This window comes from Vanessa cardui, chromosome 4 (assembly GCF_905220365.1).
Source record: "Vanessa cardui chromosome 4, ilVanCard2.1, whole genome shotgun sequence".
Lineage (NCBI taxonomy): Eukaryota > Metazoa > Arthropoda > Insecta > Lepidoptera > Nymphalidae > Vanessa > Vanessa cardui.
In genome coordinates, this window is record NC_061126.1 from 15288792 (window position 1) to 15311200 (window position 22409).

Genomic DNA, 22409 nt, shown 5'->3' on the forward strand with positions numbered 1-22409 from the left:
TAAATTTCTTACTGCTGGATTAACGTCTCCACTCCATATCTGCAATGCAGATTGGTGGATTGACATGTGACAGAATTCCGTTGAAATTAGACACATGCAGGTTTCCTCACGATGTTTTCCTATACCGAGCACGAGATGAATAAACACGTGTGCTAAACATGAAAATTCAGTGTTGCCTGCCTCGGTTTGAACCCGCAATCATCAATTAAGATGTATGCCTTCTAGAAATATAGGTATAATTGAAAAGTGTTTGAATTGCATATCAGGAGAGCCAATCCATTGTTTTCTTCTACTTATCTTTACTCCTTCGCATTTCGGAATTGGTTACGCATGGCTTGACAGTTTTGATGATATTTTACTTCCCATGGTACTTGTAACGTTTAATAAGTAGTTAATTGTAAAACGACTGAGAAATGACAATACATACCAGGTATCATTTCTGCTGCTAATGTTTCGAAAGTAAATTATTATAATAAATTCTAAGGGTTATATATTGAAGTCTGTTACTGTAGCTCAGATTAGAATAGTTGAGGAAATACACGTTGAGTTTTCTAAGAGTTTTCATTGTTAGCGTTTAAATGTGTACCTATTTATATATCACATTAAATTAGTACATTGTAAAACATAATTTAATAAAGTTTCCGAATCAGCCCCAGATCGCACAATATAGTGTTCAAAGTACAGCATTTACCGAGGGTTCCGTACAAAATATTTGGACCATAACAATTGTGGAAGAACTTTTAGCTTTTACAATGAGTAACGATATTGACGTAGGAAAGTTTTAAACTTTACGAAGGTCCAATTTTTATTTTTAAGCAATGTCAAAAATTCACGATTGATACTTGGCGAGAAAATTGTAAAATTTTTAGTCTTATACCAAGTTTTGGATACGATTTACTTAAGACTGTATTACGAGCCGTGATCCTGTTCCTACCAAGCTGTGCCAAATGTTATATGAATGTTGTGAAGCCTCCTCGGGGGCGCCTGCGCCCTTTTAGAATTGAACCTCGTTCCGCTAGAGGAGTGCACCATGTTTGCATGCAGTTGTGTATTGCTAATGTAATACTCCAAGTATTATTCGATGTTCGGTTCCAAAAGGGCGCGGCATATAATTTGACCTTTATGATGGACCCTTGTCTTCCATAGCTTTGTAATTGATAAGAGTGCTAAGTATTAAAGGGCGGGAGCGCGTCCCGCCAAAAATCATATAAGCAGCTCGTTTATACAAAAATGTATTAAAATAATTTTTACAATAACTTAAATAAATATAAAATGTAAGAGTTAATAAATACTGAATGAATGAGTACATTTGCTGTTTTTCACTCCGCGTCTTCGAATAAAGGTTGTGATTTAGCGAAATTTGAATCGGCAGTTTTAAGTATTTTTAAACCCTCTGAAAGCAAATACACACCATATTAATTACATCACAAACATACGAAACAAATATATACACTATTGGAAATTTAAAACAACAACTACAACATTATATAATACTATCTATATACACATCGTATAATATAATATACAAAAGATATTCCAAGAAGTTGTTTCGACCAATACAGGAATGCCTGTAACACACATGCCTGCTAGTGTCCTTAAGCACGATTAAACCGGTACACTAACTATGATTCTAGACATGCTTGTAGCTAGCACGTCTGGATTTAGCACTAGCATGCTAGAACTGCGAGCCTCCTCGGTTTACATATGCTATAAATATTCTTCAAATGACAAGCAGTATCTTTTATATATTGGAACAATCCAGTGTAAAATATTTCCTATTTTTGTATGCGAGCAACGTATGTGCATCAACTTCTTACCTAACTAGATAGAAAGATCATACTGCTTACCTTTTCCTCTGCCCTTGCGTCTCAGTTCTGCGAGCCGCTCCACTTCAGTCTCCTCTTCTAAATGTTCCCTTTCTTTTCTGTAAGATTCTTCTTGAGCTTGTTTTAATAATGATTCTTCTAAAAACGTTAGTTCTGTGAACAAATAAACTTAGCATGTTATAATTTATATGAAACATATTTCTTGATATATCAAGATTAACTCGGTAATGAAACTTAAGCGTTTACTTATGTTTTGTGTAAATTTTAATCTGTGGTACGACTTTGAAAATATCAACCAATTTTAAAATATGAAATCTATACCGAATAAAAGTGCACGGCAGCAAAGCTACTTTAGGCAAAATCAAAATGGTCGTCGAAACACATTTTAAAAAATCTTTACAGTCAGCATGAACAGAAATTTGTTGTATAATTTTTGAATGACAAAACATGTTCCATATATTTTAAATACTTAATTATAAATATTAAGAGAGAGCTGAGATGGCCCAGTGGTTAGAACGCGTGCATCTTAACCGATGATTGCGGGTTCAAACCCGGGCAAGCATCACTATATATATGTGATTAATTGTGTTTATAATTCATCTGATGCTCGGCGGTGAAGGAAAACATCGTGAGGAAACTTGCATGTGTCTAATTTCATCGAAATTCTGCCACATGTGCATTCCACCAACCCGCATTGGAACAGCGTGGTGGCATACGTTCCAAACCCTCTCCTTAATGGAAGAGGAGGCCTTATCTCAGCAGTGGGAAATTTACAGGCTGTTACTTTACTTTAAGACTAGTCCTATTTATTTATTAAAACACTGAAATCAAAGGGTAATTGGTTCCTCACTGGTAAGTCTTGGGTCCATAGCTATCCAGGGTCCATTAAAGATGGTGTTGGCAGTGGGCCGGGACTTCGCCTCGGGCTCCATCAGCTGCGTCACCTGCTGCTTGCACTCCGTCGACAGCTGGCTCACCACGCTCGTGCGGAAGCGCCACTTACGCATCACCTTTACCATAAGAATTAAAACTTCGCATTAGCTTTTTTTGGAGATAATAATGAAACCAGTTTGCTCATGGAGAATAGACCAAATTTGTTGTAACACCCTGAAATCGTTGCAAATTTTTACACAACAAAAGAAAACTCATATAATTGATGAAAAGTGTTTACCTGTTTCTCGTACAACTTTTTAACGGACGTCTCATTAAATGGAAGTGCTTTATTGAGCATCGTGTACAAAATAATACCAATAGACCACATGTCGGCTAGTTTCGGTAAGTACGGCACGCCTTTTAACACTTCAGGAGCTGCGTAGGAGAGGGAACCGCAATAGGTTTCACTCAACAAGTCCCTGTCTCGCTGTCTGACATTGCGTGCAAATCCAAAATCGGTTATTTTTACATTGTAATTGGCGGTAATGAGGACGTTTTCACATTTCAAGTCTCTGTGCGCTATGTTCATGGTGTGTATGTAGTTAATCCCGGACAAAATCTGCCGCATCCATAGCCTGCTCTGGTTCTCCGGCACTGCACCATTCTGGGACAAGAAATCGAGCAAGTCACCATTTTCGGCAAAACGAAGAAATATAAAGTACTTAGCGCGACGTTGGAAAATGTTTGAGACGTGAACGATGTGCGGGTGATTTATTCGAATCAGAATGTCTAACTCGCGCGGTAAAAATTTCGTCAAGTAATCCCGTGGAGCTTGTGCTGTGTCTATTACTTTGCAGGCCATCACGCTATGACGGGTTTCGTCGACCATATGGGTTGCTTTAAATACCTACAAAAGCAAAAAATAACTGGTTACTAAAAATAAAACTCGGCTCTGATTTTAGTCGTATTCAATGCGGAGCATACTTTGGCATAAGAGCCTTCTCCTATTATTTTTTCTAAGATGAATCCTTTTTCCTGCAATACTAAAATATCTGACTCTGTGGTGCTCAGATCCAATTTCTCCGTGGCGGGACACATTTGTGTTGATCGCTAGTGTTACACATAGTTATTTAATTTTTACTTTCGTCGGCATGATGGTTTAAAAATGTAAATGTTTTCCATTGGGACAGTCATCTGAAATTTGTTTGAGGATCAAGTACGGCTACATTTTCAAAAAATATTATTAATTTTACTTTATAAAGTTTGTCGAATTGGTAATTTCATATTTGACATTGTCATTCCAGATTTTATCTTTCTAACTATAAACAAGTTCCTATATTCACAAATAAACTTACTACAACTTGCAGCACAAACTTGCTCGATTTACCTCCAAGAAAAGTGGAAAAATGGCAAACTTTCATTGAATCGTATATTTACTACCTAAATTGATGTAAAATCTGTTCGAATGACTAATCGTTTCCGAATTAGAAGTTGATAAATTCATGTGAACGCGGTTTAAAACAACTAATAGACAAACTAGCTACAATTTATTAGATAATTATTGTTTTCGTTTTTTTTTAATCATAAAAAAATATATTATCAATTATATAAAAATACATCAAAATTTGTTTTTTAACGACACAATCCCGCTGAGCTCTAACTCTTACCAAGTTGAGGAGGAACCAACAGATTCACAATTCGTCCTGACAATAGACGTCTCTGGAAGAGGTTCCGTCAGATGTTCCTGGACTTCCAATTTTTTTACTAAACTTTTTTTTTCTTCTCGAGCTTTGTTAAACGCCATTGTTTCTTGAGGTGACCATTCTAAAATATTTTACCTATTATACCCAAATAATTTAAAAAGACGTCCTAATTTTTTTAACATATTTTAATAAATGGCATCTAAAGGGACTTAGGTGACGTGATCTGATCAATATTTACAAACCTACTATTTATTTAATAAGATAATTTACTAAGTTCATAGTACTAAATCACTCCAACCTAGTAACCTAGAGTCCATCGCAATCCATTCGCTGTTGAGGATGCCTTCAATTTTAATCCTATTTCGGTGATTAGGTTCCAACATTAGTGTAACAAGTCGCTTACAATTATCCGACAAAGTATCAATAAATCGTGATCGAAACCTCCAATTCTTATTTATCTGAGCTTGATACAATTGCTTTATATGTTTATCTTCGAAGGGCATAGCTCTATTTAGCATTACATAAATAACAATACCGAGTGACCAAATGTCCGTTGGCTTCGGATAATACGGAGAACCCTGCAGGATCTCGGGTGCCGTGTAAGACAATGAACCACAAAATGTGTCACTGTGAATATCCTTGAGTCTTTTATCAACACATATGCGAGCGAAACCGAAATCAGAAAGCTTGGCATTTTGGTTGGCAGTCAATAGTACGTTCTCACATTTGATATCTCTATGCGCTATTTCTAGCTCGTGCATGTATTGTATGGCGAGGGCCAGCTGACGCGTCCATATCCTAGCCTGGTCTTCTTGAACTGCACCTTTTTGCAATATATGCTCAAGTAAATCTCCGTGCTCCATGTATCTCATGAATATGAAATATTTAAATCTCCTTTGAAATATACTGTGAGTGTGAACGAGATGTGGGTGGTTGAGCTTTATGAGCATTTCTATCTCTCTTGGAAGAAATTTCTTAACAAAATCTTTTGGAGCTGTATTCGTATCGATTACTTTACACGCTAATACTGTAAGTTTATCGTTTTTATTTGGATTTCTATATTCTGCGAGGTAAACCTGTCGGTATATTTTCCAAACATAAATTAGAGCTTACTCGACGTTGTATAAATTAATCTATAAACGTTATTTACCTTAGCATATGATCCCTCATTCACCTTTTTAATCATTTTATATCCACGGGTCGCAAGTGTCAACTGTTCAGAGCCAGATAATTTTAAATCGTCCACTATGTTGACCTACATTTAAAGGAATCATTTTAATATGCTAATAAAAATAAAAATAATTATTCAGCGTGGTAATAACTTTAGGAAACCTTTATTTTTCCCTCCATTTATTCCGCTTTCTTCTGCCTTGCCGTTATGTTCGCAAGAGATTTTATCATTTCACTGGCCTAAAACGCCATATAAAGTATTATTATCAAATTAAAGTTAGTTACTAAAAGTTCAAAGTTAAAAGTAAACTTTAAAGTATTAGTTACTAAAGTTTTCGTATGTACCCTGTTAGTAGACTCTCTATGTTGTCGTTCCAAAATATCGCCCTGCCTTTTTGGTGGAGTTTTATGGATATCTGTAAATCTTTGTCTTTCCTCTTTGGCTCTTTGAAGAGCGGCTGCTTCAACTGCGTTTAGAGCTAAAATAATATACCATTAAAAAAAAACAAGATTTGGACTGATAACAAAAGAATACTTAATCAGTTTGGTGTCACTCACAAGTAAGTCTACTGTCCATAGCAATCCAATCCGAGTTAAGAATTTGGTTCGCCGAATGCCTCAATCCCGGATCTGGTTCGAGCAAATGCTTCACTACCGCCTTACACTCTAAAGAGAGGACACTTGCAACACGTGATCGGAATCTGTACTTTTTTCCCATCTGTTGCTCGTAAAGTTTTCGCATACGTGTGTCATCGAAGGGCATCGATTTATTTAGCATCACAAACAACACGACCCCTAAGGACCATAAATCTGTTGGCTTAGGCAAATAAGGCTTGCCGCGTAGTATCTCCGGTGCCGCGTAGGACATCGAACCGCAGTAAGTCTCACTCAAAATCGGTTGGTCTTCTTCGTCCACGCAAAACCTTGAAAATCCAAAATCAGATAGTTTCACATTAAAGTTGGCAGTTAACAAAACGTTCTCACATTTGATGTCTCGGTGACTGACTTCTAATTCGTGGAGGTATTGCAAACCCAAAGCCAACTGCCGGAGCCAAACTCTCGATTGATTTTCCGAAACACAACCGTTCTTTAAAATGTACCCAAGAAGATCGCCATTTTCGCTATATCGCATAAATATGTAATATTTCGTTTTTCTTTGAAATATGCTATGAACATGGATCAAATGTGGATGATTTAATCGAATGAGAACGTCGATTTCACGCGGCAAGAATTTAACGACGAAGTCTTTCGGAGCTTTCAATGTCTCAATGATTTTACAAGCAAGAGTAATTTTATTATTTTCTTCTTTTCCTATATACTCAGTCAAATACACCTGTTGAAAAATAATTTATTACAAAAGTTCTGGATTATCATATGACCTTTGCGATGTATCGATTCTGGATCTAAAATGTTCGTTACCTAATTCTGTTACCTTAGCGTATGCTCCTTCGCCGACGAACTTAAGTAATTTGTATCCTTTAGCAGATAAAGTATTTTCTTCAGATACAGTAGTTTTCAGATCGTTCATTATAATTCCAACATTTATCTAAACATCGAACATTTTGCGACAAATATTCATAAACGATCTCTCGCTCAGCTGACAGATTCATAGAGAGATAAATAGAGGGCATTTTTAGATTAAATTACATCACTGAAATTTGGCTTTATGAAATTCGCTCATTTCTGACATTATGCCACACTGACACTGCTATTTACTTCTATAGAGATATACTATTACAGACTATAAAGAACAAGAGAACTATTTAGTCAGAACGAAATATTCATCTTCTCTTTGACATCTTTAGGAAGTTTATATATGCTCTATTCTAGTTAATCTGACGTCACATGGGAAAAATGCCTACTATGCTCCCCGAGGCAAAAGACTAAAGACCTTCAAATTGTAAGTTGCTAAGACCAAGGAATGAAAGCTTTTTCAAACGAATCACCATAATATAAATAAAACAATAATCTGAATTTGATCTACTTTATTTAATCTCGAACTCTACATTCAAGTGCAGCGCGTACAGTGTATCTACAGATATGCGTAGCGGCTAATTATAATCAGATATTCCAGACAAAAAATTATAGGTATAATCATATTCATTATATGTCACAATTCCACGTGCTTTCTATTCAGAAATTCTCCAGCGATGCAAACCCTTTGCATGAAAGTCGGAGCTGCCGTCAGCAGGATTCTGTATTTATTGATATCAGGGTGTTCCGGATACCTCTTCTCGCTTCGGATTCTCTCCAGCATCCGTTGCGGCTCGCACGTCGTCTTGGCTCTGTAATCATTATTTATGTAATCTTGTATCACTTTCGGCAAGATTTTGATAACTTCCTTCGCTTTCGTGGTGCTCGGTAGCTGTAAGGTATCAGATTCAGTTTTCTGTGGTATAATAATATCATCAACTTCCACTTTTGAAACGGTTTGGGTAGCTGGCTCCTCGGTGATTGTATCCTTGTTGCTGTCATTTATAGTTGTATTATTGTAGTAATTGCTGATGTGATCCTTCAAAATATCGCCTAAGCTTTCATTTTTAGTCTTTTCTCTTTCAGTGCCATCGATATTGACATATCCAGTCCTTGTCTCTGTTTTGATTGAAACTTGATTTTGTTCCACTTTAGGAAAATCTCTAATTTCATTTGTCGTTGCAGTTGTGTTAGACTTGAAACTGGTTGCAGTTTCGGAGTCCGTTTCATTTTCTGTGGTATTAGTGGTATTCCTATTCATTGAGGCATCTATCATTGTCATAAATTGGATGTTATCTTCCTCGTCTAATATTTGGGAAATTCTGTGTACCTCACTAATGTTTATACTGAAAAAATAATAATAATATGTTTATTTGATTGTTTAAATTTGATATACATTGGTATGAATCAAAATATTTAATATTTTCTAAATAATATTTACTGACCCTTGCCTCGCTTCATGGCAACAATACAGCATGAGAGGATCAATGGGGTGAGCCTCTGTGTTGAAAATATATCCACCCATATCCACTATACATTCACCATTTGGCGTATTTATAACTGTCCCGTGGACACCTGGGTTGTGTATGAAGTTGTCCGGGTCAAACAATAGATATAGGTATTTGGTTGTCTCAGCGAGGAAGAATGATTCCATACGATCTTCCTTACGGTGGTCACGAACATCCTTAATCTGGAATATATTTAAAAATGACAATTGTTAGAATATGGAATACTATTTAATAAAAAAACAATTACAAAAAATAAAATATAATTACAGTAGCATATCCACAAGGTGTTCTTGCACTGTGCTGTATGCTTCTCAGTATATCTTCTCCCATTTGCAGCAGTATAGGATCTCTTGTTTCTCTATACAAGTACATAATAGACTCTATTAGTTCTGGACGCAAGGGATAGCTCTCCCTCGATGATGAGGCCTCACCGGTACCGAGGTTGTAAACCTCTGGAGTAAATCCATATTGTTTCCATACACTGTGGTAATTGTGTATAACACGCATTGCTGTGTCGCTTTCACCTAAAATATAAAATAAGTTTGAAACTCAACATAGCACGTAAGTAAGTGTATAATAATACTACCTATATATTATATTATTCAATTACATAAAAAAAATAAAAAACTACCTATCAAGCTTAATAAGCCAGGCCAGTAGGATTCCAGGGACTGGAATACAGGAAGGGTCACATGTCCTTTCAGCATGGTGGCCCACACATACCAGTCATCCTTCTTCAAATATTTATCAATGACAGTCCGAGCTTCATTAAACATTGACATTAGTTCTGGCCTTTCTAAAAGTATTGCACCTGAAAAACGAAAAATGAAATTGTAATAATGTAGGTATTTAGAATTACAGAAATAAGTGTAACAATTAGTGCTGTAAATACTAAAAGCCAAATCTATATTAACATAATGTAAAAGATACTTAATTATTGAACTTCTTGCATATTAGATTTTTTCTATGTATCCCAGAAACAACTTTTATATTTAGAAAGTTTTTTTGCTATTTAAACCTAAATCTAATGTCATTTTTCAATGAAAAATATTTTCTTCATAAAATTTTAAATAATACTTATTATATAACATACATTTAAATTATAATAAAATATTTAAGAAACATACCCTTGACTAGATATTCAAAATAGGAGTCGACTCCACCCCCAATACCAGCATCTTGAGCTGTCCACCTCCCTGACATGACATCAATGTGGTTTCCAACTAGACCTATAGGTGATCTATGATGGTATAAAGCTTTTAGTGCATTCAGTGCAACCTGCAACGAACAGTCTCATTTCAAAACTGATCTATAACATCAATAACAACAACAGCCTGTAAATTTCCCACTGATGTGTTAAGGCCTCCTCTCCCTTGTCGAGAAGGTTTGGAACATATTCCACCACACTGTTGCGATGTGTGTTGGTGGAATATACATTTGGATGAAATTAGACACATGCAGGATGCCTCATGATGTTATCAGAGCGTGAGATGTATTATAAACACAAATTAAGCACATGATTATTCTGTGATGCTTGCCAGGGTTTGAACCCGCAACAATTGGTTAAGATGCACGCATTCCATCCACTGGGTCATCTCAGCCATAAAATAATTGACTAGCAAATAAATATAAATATTATAAGATTCTCACCTCTTCATACAATGGGTCTCCAGTTAACCGACTTAAAGTACCAAATTCTATAATGAATGTACCCACACCAGCAGTACATGTGATACTTGTTTCTCCGGGTGGAACACCAGATCTTAAATTTATGGTGCCATATGGCATCCCAGTGGTAGTGTCAAAAGCAGCTATTAGCCTGTGTGCAACATCCTCGGCTAGCCGAAGTAGAGGTCCGTTGCATGGCCATCCTGGTTCTAGTTTCATTCCAGATCTTAAAATGAATAAAATGTTAAATAAACTCTTAAATTAATTAATTTAAGAAACCACAATTGTGGTAATTGTATCAATATACTTACTTATATGACAAGAGATGTGCACTAAGTAAGCCCCCAATAATTCTAATATTGGTTTCAAATACTGAAACATTGATATCTGTGTCAAAGTTTTGTTTTTCAAGCACAATGTCAACGACCCTGTTGAATTCCGTGTAGTTTCCCATTATCACAAGCATATCTAAAGCATCTATAAGTGTAAGCGAGTAACTGCCCCATGTATCCACTCCATCACAGCTCAAAGGGCGGAGCTCGTCGTAGGGGTACGCATATCGCAGATAGCTGTCGTATGCATGTTGAAACATTTCTCTTACTTCCTCTCTATAATTGAAAAATAATATTTTAAGCTGAGTTGTGATGATAGTATTTTATTATCAAGAAAAATCATATACCTTAGTTTTAAAACATCTTCTTTACTGTATTCCCTTATGGACAAGCAATTATCGCAATGCAGACCCAGAATTAAAAATGAAATCAATAGTGTTCGATACATTTTAGCTATCAATCGATAAAGAGGTGAAGAATAATAATAGATCATTAATTTTTCATTTTATACGAATTCCTAGATTTCAAATTTTAAGAATCTTTCAAAACACTATGAAGTGGTTCAAAGACATTGGACATTATACTATATTTTCCTTAGCTGCATAATAGTTAGGATCAATATTTATATTTATAGGGGAAAAACGTCGTAGACCAATGAATGCACACTGAAAACTGCATTCAATAACTGCAGTAGGGTAGAGATGTTACCTGAATCTCACTTAATACAGTCTAGGTTTCTAGTCGATTAGAAACACTATAAATCTAGACAAAAGTATCGAGAATTAATTTTCACTAAAATTGTGATAAATTGCCTAAAATGACTAAATAAAATTATATAAATAAAAACTTTTTCTTAAATAAATAAATTAATAAAATGTAATTTCACAGCCAGAGTTTCCTTTCAGCATTTAATTCAATCGATAGTAAAATACTTTCGCTAAATCGAGTTCAATTCAATAGATACGAAAGACGACATCAGCCATCTCTATTCTCTACTCTCCAGCTGTTTTGTCTTATGACGTCTGACATTGACAGTTAATATATACTTTGTTTAAATGAAAGTGGTATTTCCTCATTCAGCTAAGTGAAAAAATAATCATCAATCAATAAGTAATCAAATACATATTTTTTTTACACAAAATGAAGTTAAATTATTAGTTATTCTAATTATTCACAATTATGATTAAAAATTAAATAAATTTAGAACATAGTGTTATTTCCCTGAAATTATTAATCTTCATCTTCATAAAACAATAAATATTGAAGACGTATCTATAATAGTAATGAAATAAAAGAAAAATGAAAATATAAATAAATAATTTAATTTTTTATAACGTTTACTCATAGACAAAAAGTCGCTTCAATGCCATTGGATAAAATTTAAAATAGCATAGATAATAGACAAACGTAAACTGCAACAGCTGAAGCAACCAAAATGTCTGTTGTCCGTTGAGACTGGTTAGCGTTTTTGAGGGTGTTTTCAATTCATATCCATTTAAATTTTAGCACTACTCACATAATTTTTATAAAATGTTATCTTCTTGATATAAACCAAACGTATTTCGCTTTGGCAAAGCGTTCTCTGCGCTTTGATTCATCATAATTACGATTTGAGGATTGTCGTTAAAGTTTACGGAAGAAACGGAATAATGGCATCATTTAGAATTCATGAAGATCAAGAAAACACCGCGTTGGGCTTGAGAAAAGATGCTGACGTATTTTCAGCTGCTTCTCAACGGCGTGCCCTTGGAGATCTAAGCCAGTTTGCTTGTAACCAAAATCGCAATACAAAGCATGTAAGTTGTTATTTTTTGTTCTATGTAGACTTACAAGTGGAATGGCTTTAATTGTTCTATTTTTCCAGGCTGGAATGACGAATGGACCTTGCAAAGTTCAAGATGAGAACCGAACAGTACGTCAGATTAAAAATGAAAAAAATATCGTACCTCCCGTGGCCCAGTTTCGCGCCTTTAGTGTGTATGAAGATAAACCGACAGAAGTCGAGGTGAAGAAGAGAGAACCAACATTCAAGCCATTTGTTGCAAAGGAAATAAGGAAAGATAACTTTTTCATCAATGCTGCAGAGAACGTCAGAGCTCTTTGTGCTCAAGTGGAAAAAGCAAAGCAACAAGAACCAGTCAAAGCACCTCCACTCAGGTAATTATTAGCTCAAACATAATTACCCTGTTTTCAATGTACATTTTCCTACATTTATAGTAAATTAATCAATAACTTATAACTAAAGATATATCTGTAACAATTGAATTATTTATCAATTCCACCCACATAACCATAAATTATTATTTTGTGGAACTAATCATCCAAATAGTTAATTCAATTGTATCTGTAGCCACTAGGGGCTTAGCATTAATATTTCTAATGTGGTTTTTTACAAACTGCTACTGTAATCGGTTGTTGATATTTTTTTCTGTACCAATGTGTATTAGCGGTGATCACTTTCAATTGGTGGCTTATTAGGTGGCCTTGATAAACTAAGAATATGATACTTAATTGCAATTTTTATATAACATCACAACTACACTCAGAATTACTTAACACAATTTCAAAAATAAAAACACCATTTAAAATATCAATGCATTGATTCCAGCAAGCTTTAAATATGTAATTGTAACTTATTTATTAAGCTTTCACATCAAGTGTTAATATTATGTGATGATATTTTAAGACTTCCACTGCAAGAGAAGAAAGATAAAGATGTTATCGAATCACCCATGTCAGTTGTGGATACAAGCATTCTTTCTATGTCAATTTCAAAGAATGCAAGTGATATTCTTGAAGATAATGATGAAGAGGACACAACTACAGCCCAGACTGATCGTGAGATGTTCTTCCATGTCGTAGAGTATAGGCAAGATATATATGACTATATGAAAGAGATTGAGGTAAGTCATACAAATTTTTACTCTTTAATGTAACTGTAAACAGAAATGCTTAAATCACAAACAATTTTTTGTTCCACTTATGAATAACGACGTTTTACCTGCAAATAAAACGTATATTAAACATACTTACCTTATTCGAAGCCTAATTATATATATGAGATATGCCATCGCTTCCGTTCCATTTTTCATCTCTTTTCTCCTTTGTTTTACCCTTTTCTGTCCCTTTCTTTCAATTTTACCACCACCACCACAGTGGCGCCATCTGAGTTAACAAGTTAATGGCGCTGACTTTGCTCGTCATTACGTCTGTTGTTTGCCACCAGGCAGAATTAAAGTATTAGGCTTCGAATAAGGTAAGTATGTTTAATATACGTTTTATTTGCAGGTAAAACGTCGTTATTAAACAACTGTACCGTTATTCGAAGCCTAATTATATATATGAGACGTGTTTGTTATCGCCTGGTGGTGGTGGTCGACGTAATGTGACTATAGCAAATAATATTAGCAACAATTTAAAGACAATTTATACTACAATTAGTAAATTTTATTTTGAAAAAGTTACAGTAACAATAAATTTTAATAGTTTATTATTATTAATTTCTTAACTCTTAACAGAACTAATAAACATAATAATATGATAATAATAAATGATTAATAACAATAATTAGTTCATGTAACAGTTATGTTGTTACGGGCGTAAACAAATTCTGTATTGGGTGACCAGAAACTCTTGTATTAGGAAGAATTTGTCGACAATAGAACTGCTTAAAAGTTTTTTCTGACCTCCAATTGCCTCGAGCAAGTATATCCTCGATGGGGCTATTTTCAAGCCAACTTTTGGAGGCTACCGCGGCTCTAAAACTACCAGCCGATGCCATGACACCAGCTTCTTTAAGGAGATTCTTGATCCAACCACCTATTACAGACCTAGTGGCAGGTCTAGGCTTACCACAGGTTGAAATAAATAGATTTTCGCTATTGGAAGCTTTTCTTCTATCACGCCCAATCATGATTAAACGGTTAATCCAATGAACAGGATCTAAATTTTTATTATCTTTATTAATATTTAATCTCCAACCCGACTGGCGATAATTAATGGAGTCTGTTTTTGAACCGAATGCTGGCCACAAAATAATATAGTCACCTGACAACACACAATCATTAGAATTAATTCGTAATAAAGTTAAATCATGTATCCGTCTTCCAGAGTACATTAAAAGAATAGCAGCAGTAATTTTTGATATTTCATATAAACTCCCTGTTTCTGTGTCTAACAAGGAGATATGATTAAAAACAATCTCAACATCCCAAATCGGTGGTTTTGGTGTCGAAGGTTTTGATAGTGAAATGGATTTTAACATTCGTTTCACTAGCGGATGGCTACTAAGACGCTCCGATGATTCCAAGTCGCATAAGGTTGACACGACAGATTTATGTGACAATATTGTGCTATAAGAAAACTTTTCTTTATAGTGTAGATCACATAAAAAACGTGCTAAATCCGATCCAGTAGGTTTGTTAACAATTATATTATTATCATTAGCCCATTTTACCCATCGTGACCATGCAGTTTTATAAGACTTTAGAGTTGAGGGACGCCAACTATCCATTAAAAGTTTTCTCTGTTCGGGTGACCATCCCTTTAATTGTTCATTCCACCCCCACATTTCCAAACCTCCAGCACCATCTTCGATACATTCTGGGGAGGAAGGCCTGTCGATATGTCTATCAACACTTGTGGAAGGTTCCGTATTGTCCAAGGAGCTGCAATTGCTCGACTTTTTAGATCGGCCCTCCAAAATACCTTTTCCCATCTCGGTGCTACAATGAGGAATATACCCTGACATTGATGCAGATGTTGTAAAACTTTGGGTATCAAAAACGGAGGAGGAAACACCCATGCCAACGGATAAGTCCATACTTGGGATAATGCATTGTGAAATTCCGCTTGATCGTCCCGGCAATCCAGTGAGCAGTATCTCTTTACTACGCGTGCGAGATTCGACGCAAACAGATCGACTACAGGAGTCCCCCATCGTGCAAACACAGGTGAAGTCCCTTGAGGTAGAACATGCCATTCCGGATGGGTACGTAATCGTGACAGTCGATCTGCCTCCGCGTTGTATATGCCGGGAATATGATGGATCGTCAGGCTTATATCCCAATTGTGTAAAAGATGAAATATTTTGTATGTCAGATCCAGAAGGGTTTGTGATTTCGTTCCGCCCTCGTTGCGTAAGTATGCAACAGCGGTTTTGTTGTCGCATTGTAGATGAACAGATGCGTAATGTAGGTTCGGACTGTACTCTTCGAACGCTCTGAGTATGGCTAGTAATTCTTTGTGATTGCAGTGTAACTTCTCTTCCGTTTTCGACCACACACCGGAGAGATTTACATTGTTTATCCTCGCTCCCCAGCCTTGGTCTGAAGCGTCGGTAACCATGTAGTGGGTCGGATGAGGCTCGTGAATTACGGAGCAATCTCGAAGGTGCTGAAGCCACCACTGAAGTTCTGCTAGTCATTCGTTGTTTAGTTTGAAACTCTTTACTTCCCATCTGAGATATGTTATTACTAATTTCTGAAGCTGTCGATAATTCAGCCTGCCCAGCGGAACAACGAAGCTGGCAAAATTAATTTGTCCAATAATGCTTTGAATTTCTTTTATATTCGTTTCTGGTTTTCTTACTATATTGCTTATTGACGAATGTAATTTTACCTGTTTCTCTTTTGGAAGCATTTTCCGATTTTGCCATGGGTCCCATAGAATGCCTAAGTATTCTATAGTCTTTCTGGGAACCAGAACAGACTTTTTGTAATTTATCATCCATCCTAGATACTCTAGAAAATTTATCGTTATTGTCACGTGCTGTTTCAAGGTTGACAGGTCTCTGTTGGCAATTAAATAGTCGTCCAAGTATACTATTAGACGTATCCCTTTTTGACGCAGATATTGAGCCATCCAATTGCTCAGGGCTGCAAATGTTTTTGGCGCGGAACTCAACCCGAAGGGCAGGCAGTTCATTTCCAAAATTTGCGACAAGAGGCGTAGAAAGCGCTTGTGTGCTCTGTGTATCGGTAGGTGAAAATAAGCTTGTGAAAGATCTATTTTCACTAGCCAGTCGTTCGGCTGTAGGAACCCTGGTATTTTGTGAATGTTTATCAGATTGAATGGCGTTGCCAGGACATACTGATTTAGTGTGTTGAGATTGAATATGGGCCTCATTGTCCCGTCTCCTTTTGGTACCAGAAACAAACGTGACAGGAAGCTGGGTGACGGTGGAACTACAGATAGAACGTTTTCGACAATCATCTTCTGTATAATTTGTGTCATTTGCGCAGAAACCGGAGTCGCATGCCCGGAACTTTTTAGGTCTGGTGTAAATAGTGGGGGCTTTTTGACAAATGGGATATGGTAACCGGGAATAATGGTCAGAATGTAAGGTGAAGCTCCCATTTTCGCCCATCTTACTTGGTATTTGGTCAGCTGACCAGCTCGAAAGTGACTCGGTGAGTCAAAACTTTCTTGTTCAACCTCTCCTATCCCGGTGGGAAGAGGGAGAGCTTTTCCTTTCGTGGCGATATTCGTATGTTGGTTCACCTTGACGTCGGGTAGTAATTTGCCTTCCCCTGCCCCGAAAGGGCTTGTTAGGGATGGCCCTCGATACTTGACTATGTCCACCTCTTCTCGAGACTGAAGCGAATGAATTTTGCTGTGGTGCTAAACGAGGTACAATATTTTGATCGGTCTGCGGTACAGAAGCGCGATCTTTTGTACGTTGCCAAAACACTTTACGTACACCACCTGCTTTATCCAATACTGTTAATAATTTTTCAGCTTCAAAAAGATTTTGACACGACGGTGGAATGCTGCGCAGTGTGCTTTTATGTAACGGGTCCTTAACAGAAGCTAAAATTGATTCTCTGCGTTGCTGGATAATCTCTGCCCTGTGGCCGCAGACCAACTGAAGGGCATCGTTAGAAATTTTGGAGAAATCACCAGTAACAAAAATATCTTGAATTTTCTTATTAATTTCAATAAATGATAAATCAGGGGATGTTTTTACCCACAGTAAAAAGCTTCGAAGCTCCTTCTCAAGCACATCTTTTTGTTTAATGAGAGCGAAGCTCAAGGAACCGTATGCTTTGTCAGCATTTATAAGGAATCGATTATTATCGTATTGTTTTAGTTCTTCATTTGCTTCCAATTCAGAAAAACCTGGGAAATGACGATAATTTTTCTGCACATCCGAATACCTAACATTTCGCCATTGTGAATCGCCGAAACATTGCACATTTCTTAAAATATCTAGATAAGATGAGGGTGTTTGTAAAATTTCGGGATCTTTTAATTTAGTACTAATCGATAATGAAAATTGGGGTTCCGGATCACTACAATCATTGTTTTCGTATAGCTGACTACTTACATTGTCATCAATATAGCTAGGTGTTTGATAACTACAATAATCCTCATTATGTTCATTATTATTCAATCGATTCTTAAGATAATTGACCTCTTTAAACAATCTATCTAATTTCTTATCTTTGCGATGTCTTTTAGATTTATTCCGGCGACGCCGTTTTGAATTTGAAGTATCATTTGAACTACTACTCATCGAACTACTACTAGAAGATGATGAGCTCGAATCATCACGATGTTTCTCATGCCTTCTTTTTCGCCATGAATCTGATTTATTTGTATCTGAATTTACTGGATTGATTGTCTCACTCATTCTAATCTAGAAAGAATTTATATTTATTTTTATAATGCATGACGGTATATTAATAAAAACATTACGAACGAAAAAATCCGTTTAATTAATAATAAAAAAGACGTTTGTAACGGTATTTTTATCCAAAGTGAGTATTATAACAATCAAAGAAATTATTTAAATAATAAGTTCATTTTACTGTTGCATAAAACAATATAGTTAACATTAAAAGTTATTAGGTACGTACCTCGGACATAGTGTGCACTTGAATAATCACATTAACAACACTTTTTAAATTTCTCACTTTGGAACCTTATGGAACGAAAAACAACGACGTAATGACGAGCAAAGTCAGCGCCATTAACTTGTTAACTCAGATGGCGCCACTGTGGTGGTGGTGGTAAAATTGAAAGAAAGGGACAGAAAAGGGTAAAACAAAGGAGAAAAGAGATGAAAAATGGAACGGAAGCGATGGCATATCTCATATATATAATTAGGCTTCGAATAACGGTACAGTTGTTTAATAGCAAAAAACAATACATAACAATAAAATTTGTGGACATGTGTTAAGACAATGGCCTATAGTGCAATGCCAAAAAAAAAGTTTGGTTACCAAACTGTATTTTAAAATTTATTTGCATAAAATACACAATTGTATTTGTATTGTTTATTATGTACTGTTATATAAATGTAGACAGTTATTGTTCTTAAACTATTTAATAGTTAATTTGAAGTTATTAGTTAGTATAAACTTGTTTGACCTTTCTTCACAAATGTGACAGCATTCACTCACTCTCATAGTTGAAAAAGGTTTTATACTGTGTAAGAATGAGCATAATTATATATTATCAATTGTATCAAAACAGGTTAAAAATAGAGCAAATCCACGCTACATGCGCAAGCAGCCAGACATTACACAGGTGATGCGCTCAATACTGATTGATTGGATAGTGGAAGTTTGTGATGAGTATGGACAACAGAGTGAGACTTTGCACCTGGCCGTGTCATATATCGATCGCTTCTTATCGTACATGAGTGTAGTTCGCACCAAACTGCAACTTGTTGGCACGGCTGCTACATATATTGCTGCGTAAGTTATGTAAAACGGATTAAGTAGAATTTGTCTTGTTTACACTACTTTATTAGTACCTAACAACTATAATTAAAATTTTAAATATTTTATACTTTTTACATTATTATTTTAAAGGTTTTTTATTAATAATTTATATTTATTTTTATTAGGAAATACGAAGAAGTGTATCCCCCAGAAGTATCAGAGTTTGTCTACATCACGGATGATACTTACACAAAGCGCGAGGTCCTTCGTATGGAACATCTCATTCTGAAAGTGCTGTCATTTGATCTCTCAACTCCTACATCTCTTGCATTCCTCTCACATTACTGCATTTCAAATGGAATCTCAAAGAAAATATTTCACTTAGCTGCTGTGAGTATTTCTGATTACCATGTATCTGATATTTTTAAGATGTATTGTAGATGGATTATAATTTGCGTAGGTTATATTTTCTTGAAAATAATAAATTTAATTTGAACCCACAATGTGCAAATAAACTAAAAGAAGGAATTATCTGTTATAAGTTATAGAACATACAATTTATCTAAATTAAGTTAATTTATTCATTTATTTAAATAATTTTAACCTGCAACACATGAGTGAATATTAGAGAAAAACATAACAAATGGTATGCAAAGTTATCTAATCACTTATAGCAATCTCTAACAGACAATTTTTGGTGATAGAAGTTTAAAAAGACTGGTTTAAATTGTACTGTGTATTTTTTTTTTTTTTTTTTTATGGCTTTTATTAGTGCCGAAAAGGCACAGATTATATTGTACTGTGTAATAAAGAAGCATTTGTTTTTTAGTACATAGCGGAGCTGTCACTACTGGAGTCGGAGCCGTACTTGCAGTTCAAGCCCTCCATCATCGCGGCCAGCGCGCTCGCCACGGCGCGCCACACGCTGCTGTGCGAGCGAGGCGCCTGCCACGCGACCGCACACGCCTCCTGCGCTAACACCGGTACTGTCGCCTACGCTAACACTGCACCAATAACATAATAAATATAAATATGAGACAACATCACATACATCTGAACCCAATGTAAGTAGCTGAAGCACTTGTGTTATGGACAATCAGAAGTAACTATACCACAAACACCCAAACCCAAGACAACATAGAAAACTAATGGTAATCTACATCGACTCGGCCGGAATCGAACCCGGGACCTCGGGTGGCGTACCCATGAAAACCGGTGTACACACCACTCGACCACGGAGGTCGTCACATATATAAACAGTTTATTCAATTAAGTACACCATCACTGCTATCGTGAGATGAATTATAAACGCACGTGAAAGCTCACTTGTACTTTTTCGAATTATTAATTTTATTTGTATTTTATTCAAAATTCAAAATCAAATTGTTTTATAGTTTATTAATATAATATTTTTGTGTATTAAAATATAAAATACAGTTTTAAGTGTGTAATTCTACCATGTAACCACTGCACAGCTTGGCCGGCGGCACTAGTGCAGAGCTCGGGCTACGGATGGAGTGAACTGGAGCCCTGCCTGCGCGAGTTGGCGCGCACACACTCGCATGCGTCACGACAGCCCTATCAAGCCATCCCAGACAAATATAAGAACAACAAGTGACTATCATACATTTCATTATACTTTTATCATATATTTCATTATACTTTGTATCATACCCGTTTCTTTGCTTTTTAACTATGTGATAACTTATATTCATTAAAAAATGATGTGTTCTTGTGATGACAAAAATATATCGCGATACTTTCTCTAGTATACTTTATATATAAAAATACCTTTCTCACTAGAGATTTTGACTATTAATTAACCATGAAAATAAAAGTTAACGATTTTTTTTTGTATATTTTATGTAGTATTTTATTTTATTTATTTATTTATTTATTAAACCAAAAGAACAATACATTAATAATACACAAAACGGTACAACAAAAACCACAGTCGGTTTTCCTGCGCACCGCGGATTCAAACGACGATATCAACATATTAAAATGATAACGAATTATTATAGTATATTATATAATAAATAATTAGTAATTTATTTTAATCATTTTGCAGGTTCGACGGTGTGTCAACAATAGAGCCCAAGCCAATGTTCGCTGTGGCGAAGTACCAGCAGCCCGCCGCCGCCACGCGCGCCCCGCCCGACGCCGCGCGCCACAGCTAGTCAAACATAACCCCCCCCCCCCCCCACGCACCCACCACTCGGACGCTTCACCAGCTATAGTGCGACACAAATTAGATGTAGCATCGGAAAATGCAATGGAATGAAAATAAAACCGATTACTGCCGATTTACACAACCAATAGAAATAGCTCCCTATCGCGCCATTCGACGCTATCCGTCGCTATAGATTCACGCGTCAGAGAAAGCTAGTGCATGTAAATCGACGCGTCAAATTGACGAATATATTAGGTCATGTGATATTACAAGTTATTACGTTTGTGCAAAGATCATATTCGCATGAGAAATAAATATTGATAATTTGGGATAGCGTACTCAATTCGGATGTGATCGGTTTTACGAATTTTGCCGATGCGACATCTAAGTTGTGTCGTACTATACACGGATATACATCGCTCACACTCTAACTCATACGGAAAATTATAATGTTTGTAAGGATTGAGTGGTAAAAATTAATTGATATTATGTTGTCCCTAGTTCTTGTTTTTTCTTAGACTAATAATGAAACAGCTGTGTCATCCAGAAATGTTGGTTGTATTTTTTAAATCATGCAGTAAATTTAGTATCCTGCAGGAAGCAATGAAGAAACTGAAAAAGTCGTCATTACTTGAAGATAGTTTTTTGAAGAAAACGTATGAAAAGACAATGTTTGAAGACTTTGCATTTATTTACATGTGGTGTGTGTAAGTTTAACGTATGTTGCGGTTATGTACCTAGTGATAATGATCAGGGTTATCCTTTAAAATAAAAGATTTTGCGTCAAAGCGTAAATAGCCATCTGTAATTAACGTCGAATAGTCATAGTTGCTAGTATATCGTGTAAAGTAAACATTTTTCAGCGGAAACTAAAAATATTTTGTTCGTATTCATGTCGCTTGTTCTTCAAAGATTAAACCATTTTGTTTTATAAATTAAATGACACAAAAAAGTTAGTGTAATTTGTCGTCCAACGAAATTCAAAGACCGGGGAATATATTGTTAATGTCATAA

At 35.7% G+C, this 22409-nt stretch overlaps 5 protein-coding genes across 5 annotated transcripts; 1 reads left to right on the top strand and 4 right to left on the bottom strand.

Moving 5' to 3' along the window:
* Nucleotides 1–46: 46 nt before the first annotated feature.
* LOC124544468 (testis-specific serine/threonine-protein kinase 3-like) lies at nt 47–3974 on the bottom strand. Its single transcript, XM_047123033.1, has 5 exons — nt 3684–3974; nt 2998–3606; nt 2677–2836; nt 1848–1979; nt 47–1393 (listed from the first exon to the last, which is right to left on the bottom strand). The coding sequence occupies exons 1-5, from the start codon at nt 3795–3797 to the stop codon at nt 1320–1322; spliced, it is 1089 nt and encodes a 362-aa protein (XP_046978989.1). The 5' UTR covers nt 3798–3974; the 3' UTR covers nt 47–1319.
* Nucleotides 3975–4677: 703 nt separating this feature from the next.
* Nucleotides 4678–5265, bottom strand: LOC124544259 (testis-specific serine/threonine-protein kinase 1-like). Its single transcript, XM_047122730.1, has one exon. The coding sequence runs from the start codon at nt 5263–5265 to the stop codon at nt 4678–4680; it is 588 nt and encodes a 195-aa protein (XP_046978686.1).
* Nucleotides 5266–5462: 197 nt separating this feature from the next.
* On the bottom strand, nt 5463–7244 carry LOC124544398 (testis-specific serine/threonine-protein kinase 1-like). Its single transcript, XM_047122929.1, has 6 exons — nt 7005–7244; nt 6131–6905; nt 5918–6051; nt 5735–5812; nt 5553–5657; nt 5463–5478 (listed from the first exon to the last, which is right to left on the bottom strand). The coding sequence occupies exons 1-4, from the start codon at nt 7098–7100 to the stop codon at nt 5753–5755; spliced, it is 1065 nt and encodes a 354-aa protein (XP_046978885.1). The 5' UTR covers nt 7101–7244; the 3' UTR covers nt 5463–5478; nt 5553–5657; nt 5735–5752.
* A 298-nt stretch (nt 7245–7542) lies between these two features.
* Nucleotides 7543–11528, bottom strand: LOC124544165 (ER degradation-enhancing alpha-mannosidase-like protein 2). The gene is made up of 8 exons (XM_047122623.1): nt 10901–11528; nt 10533–10829; nt 10204–10447; nt 9681–9831; nt 9185–9364; nt 8821–9077; nt 8491–8735; nt 7543–8391 (listed from the first exon to the last, which is right to left on the bottom strand). The coding sequence occupies exons 1-8, from the start codon at nt 11044–11046 to the stop codon at nt 7683–7685; spliced, it is 2229 nt and encodes a 742-aa protein (XP_046978579.1). The 5' UTR covers nt 11047–11528; the 3' UTR covers nt 7543–7682.
* A 435-nt stretch (nt 11529–11963) lies between these two features.
* LOC124544356 (cyclin-A2-like) lies at nt 11964–21559 on the top strand. The gene is made up of 8 exons (XM_047122872.1): nt 11964–12349; nt 12418–12710; nt 13240–13456; nt 19032–19255; nt 19408–19612; nt 20052–20205; nt 20698–20836; nt 21294–21559. The coding sequence occupies exons 1-8, from the start codon at nt 12203–12205 to the stop codon at nt 21400–21402; spliced, it is 1488 nt and encodes a 495-aa protein (XP_046978828.1). The 5' UTR covers nt 11964–12202; the 3' UTR covers nt 21403–21559.
* Nucleotides 21560–22409: the final 850 nt, after the last annotated feature.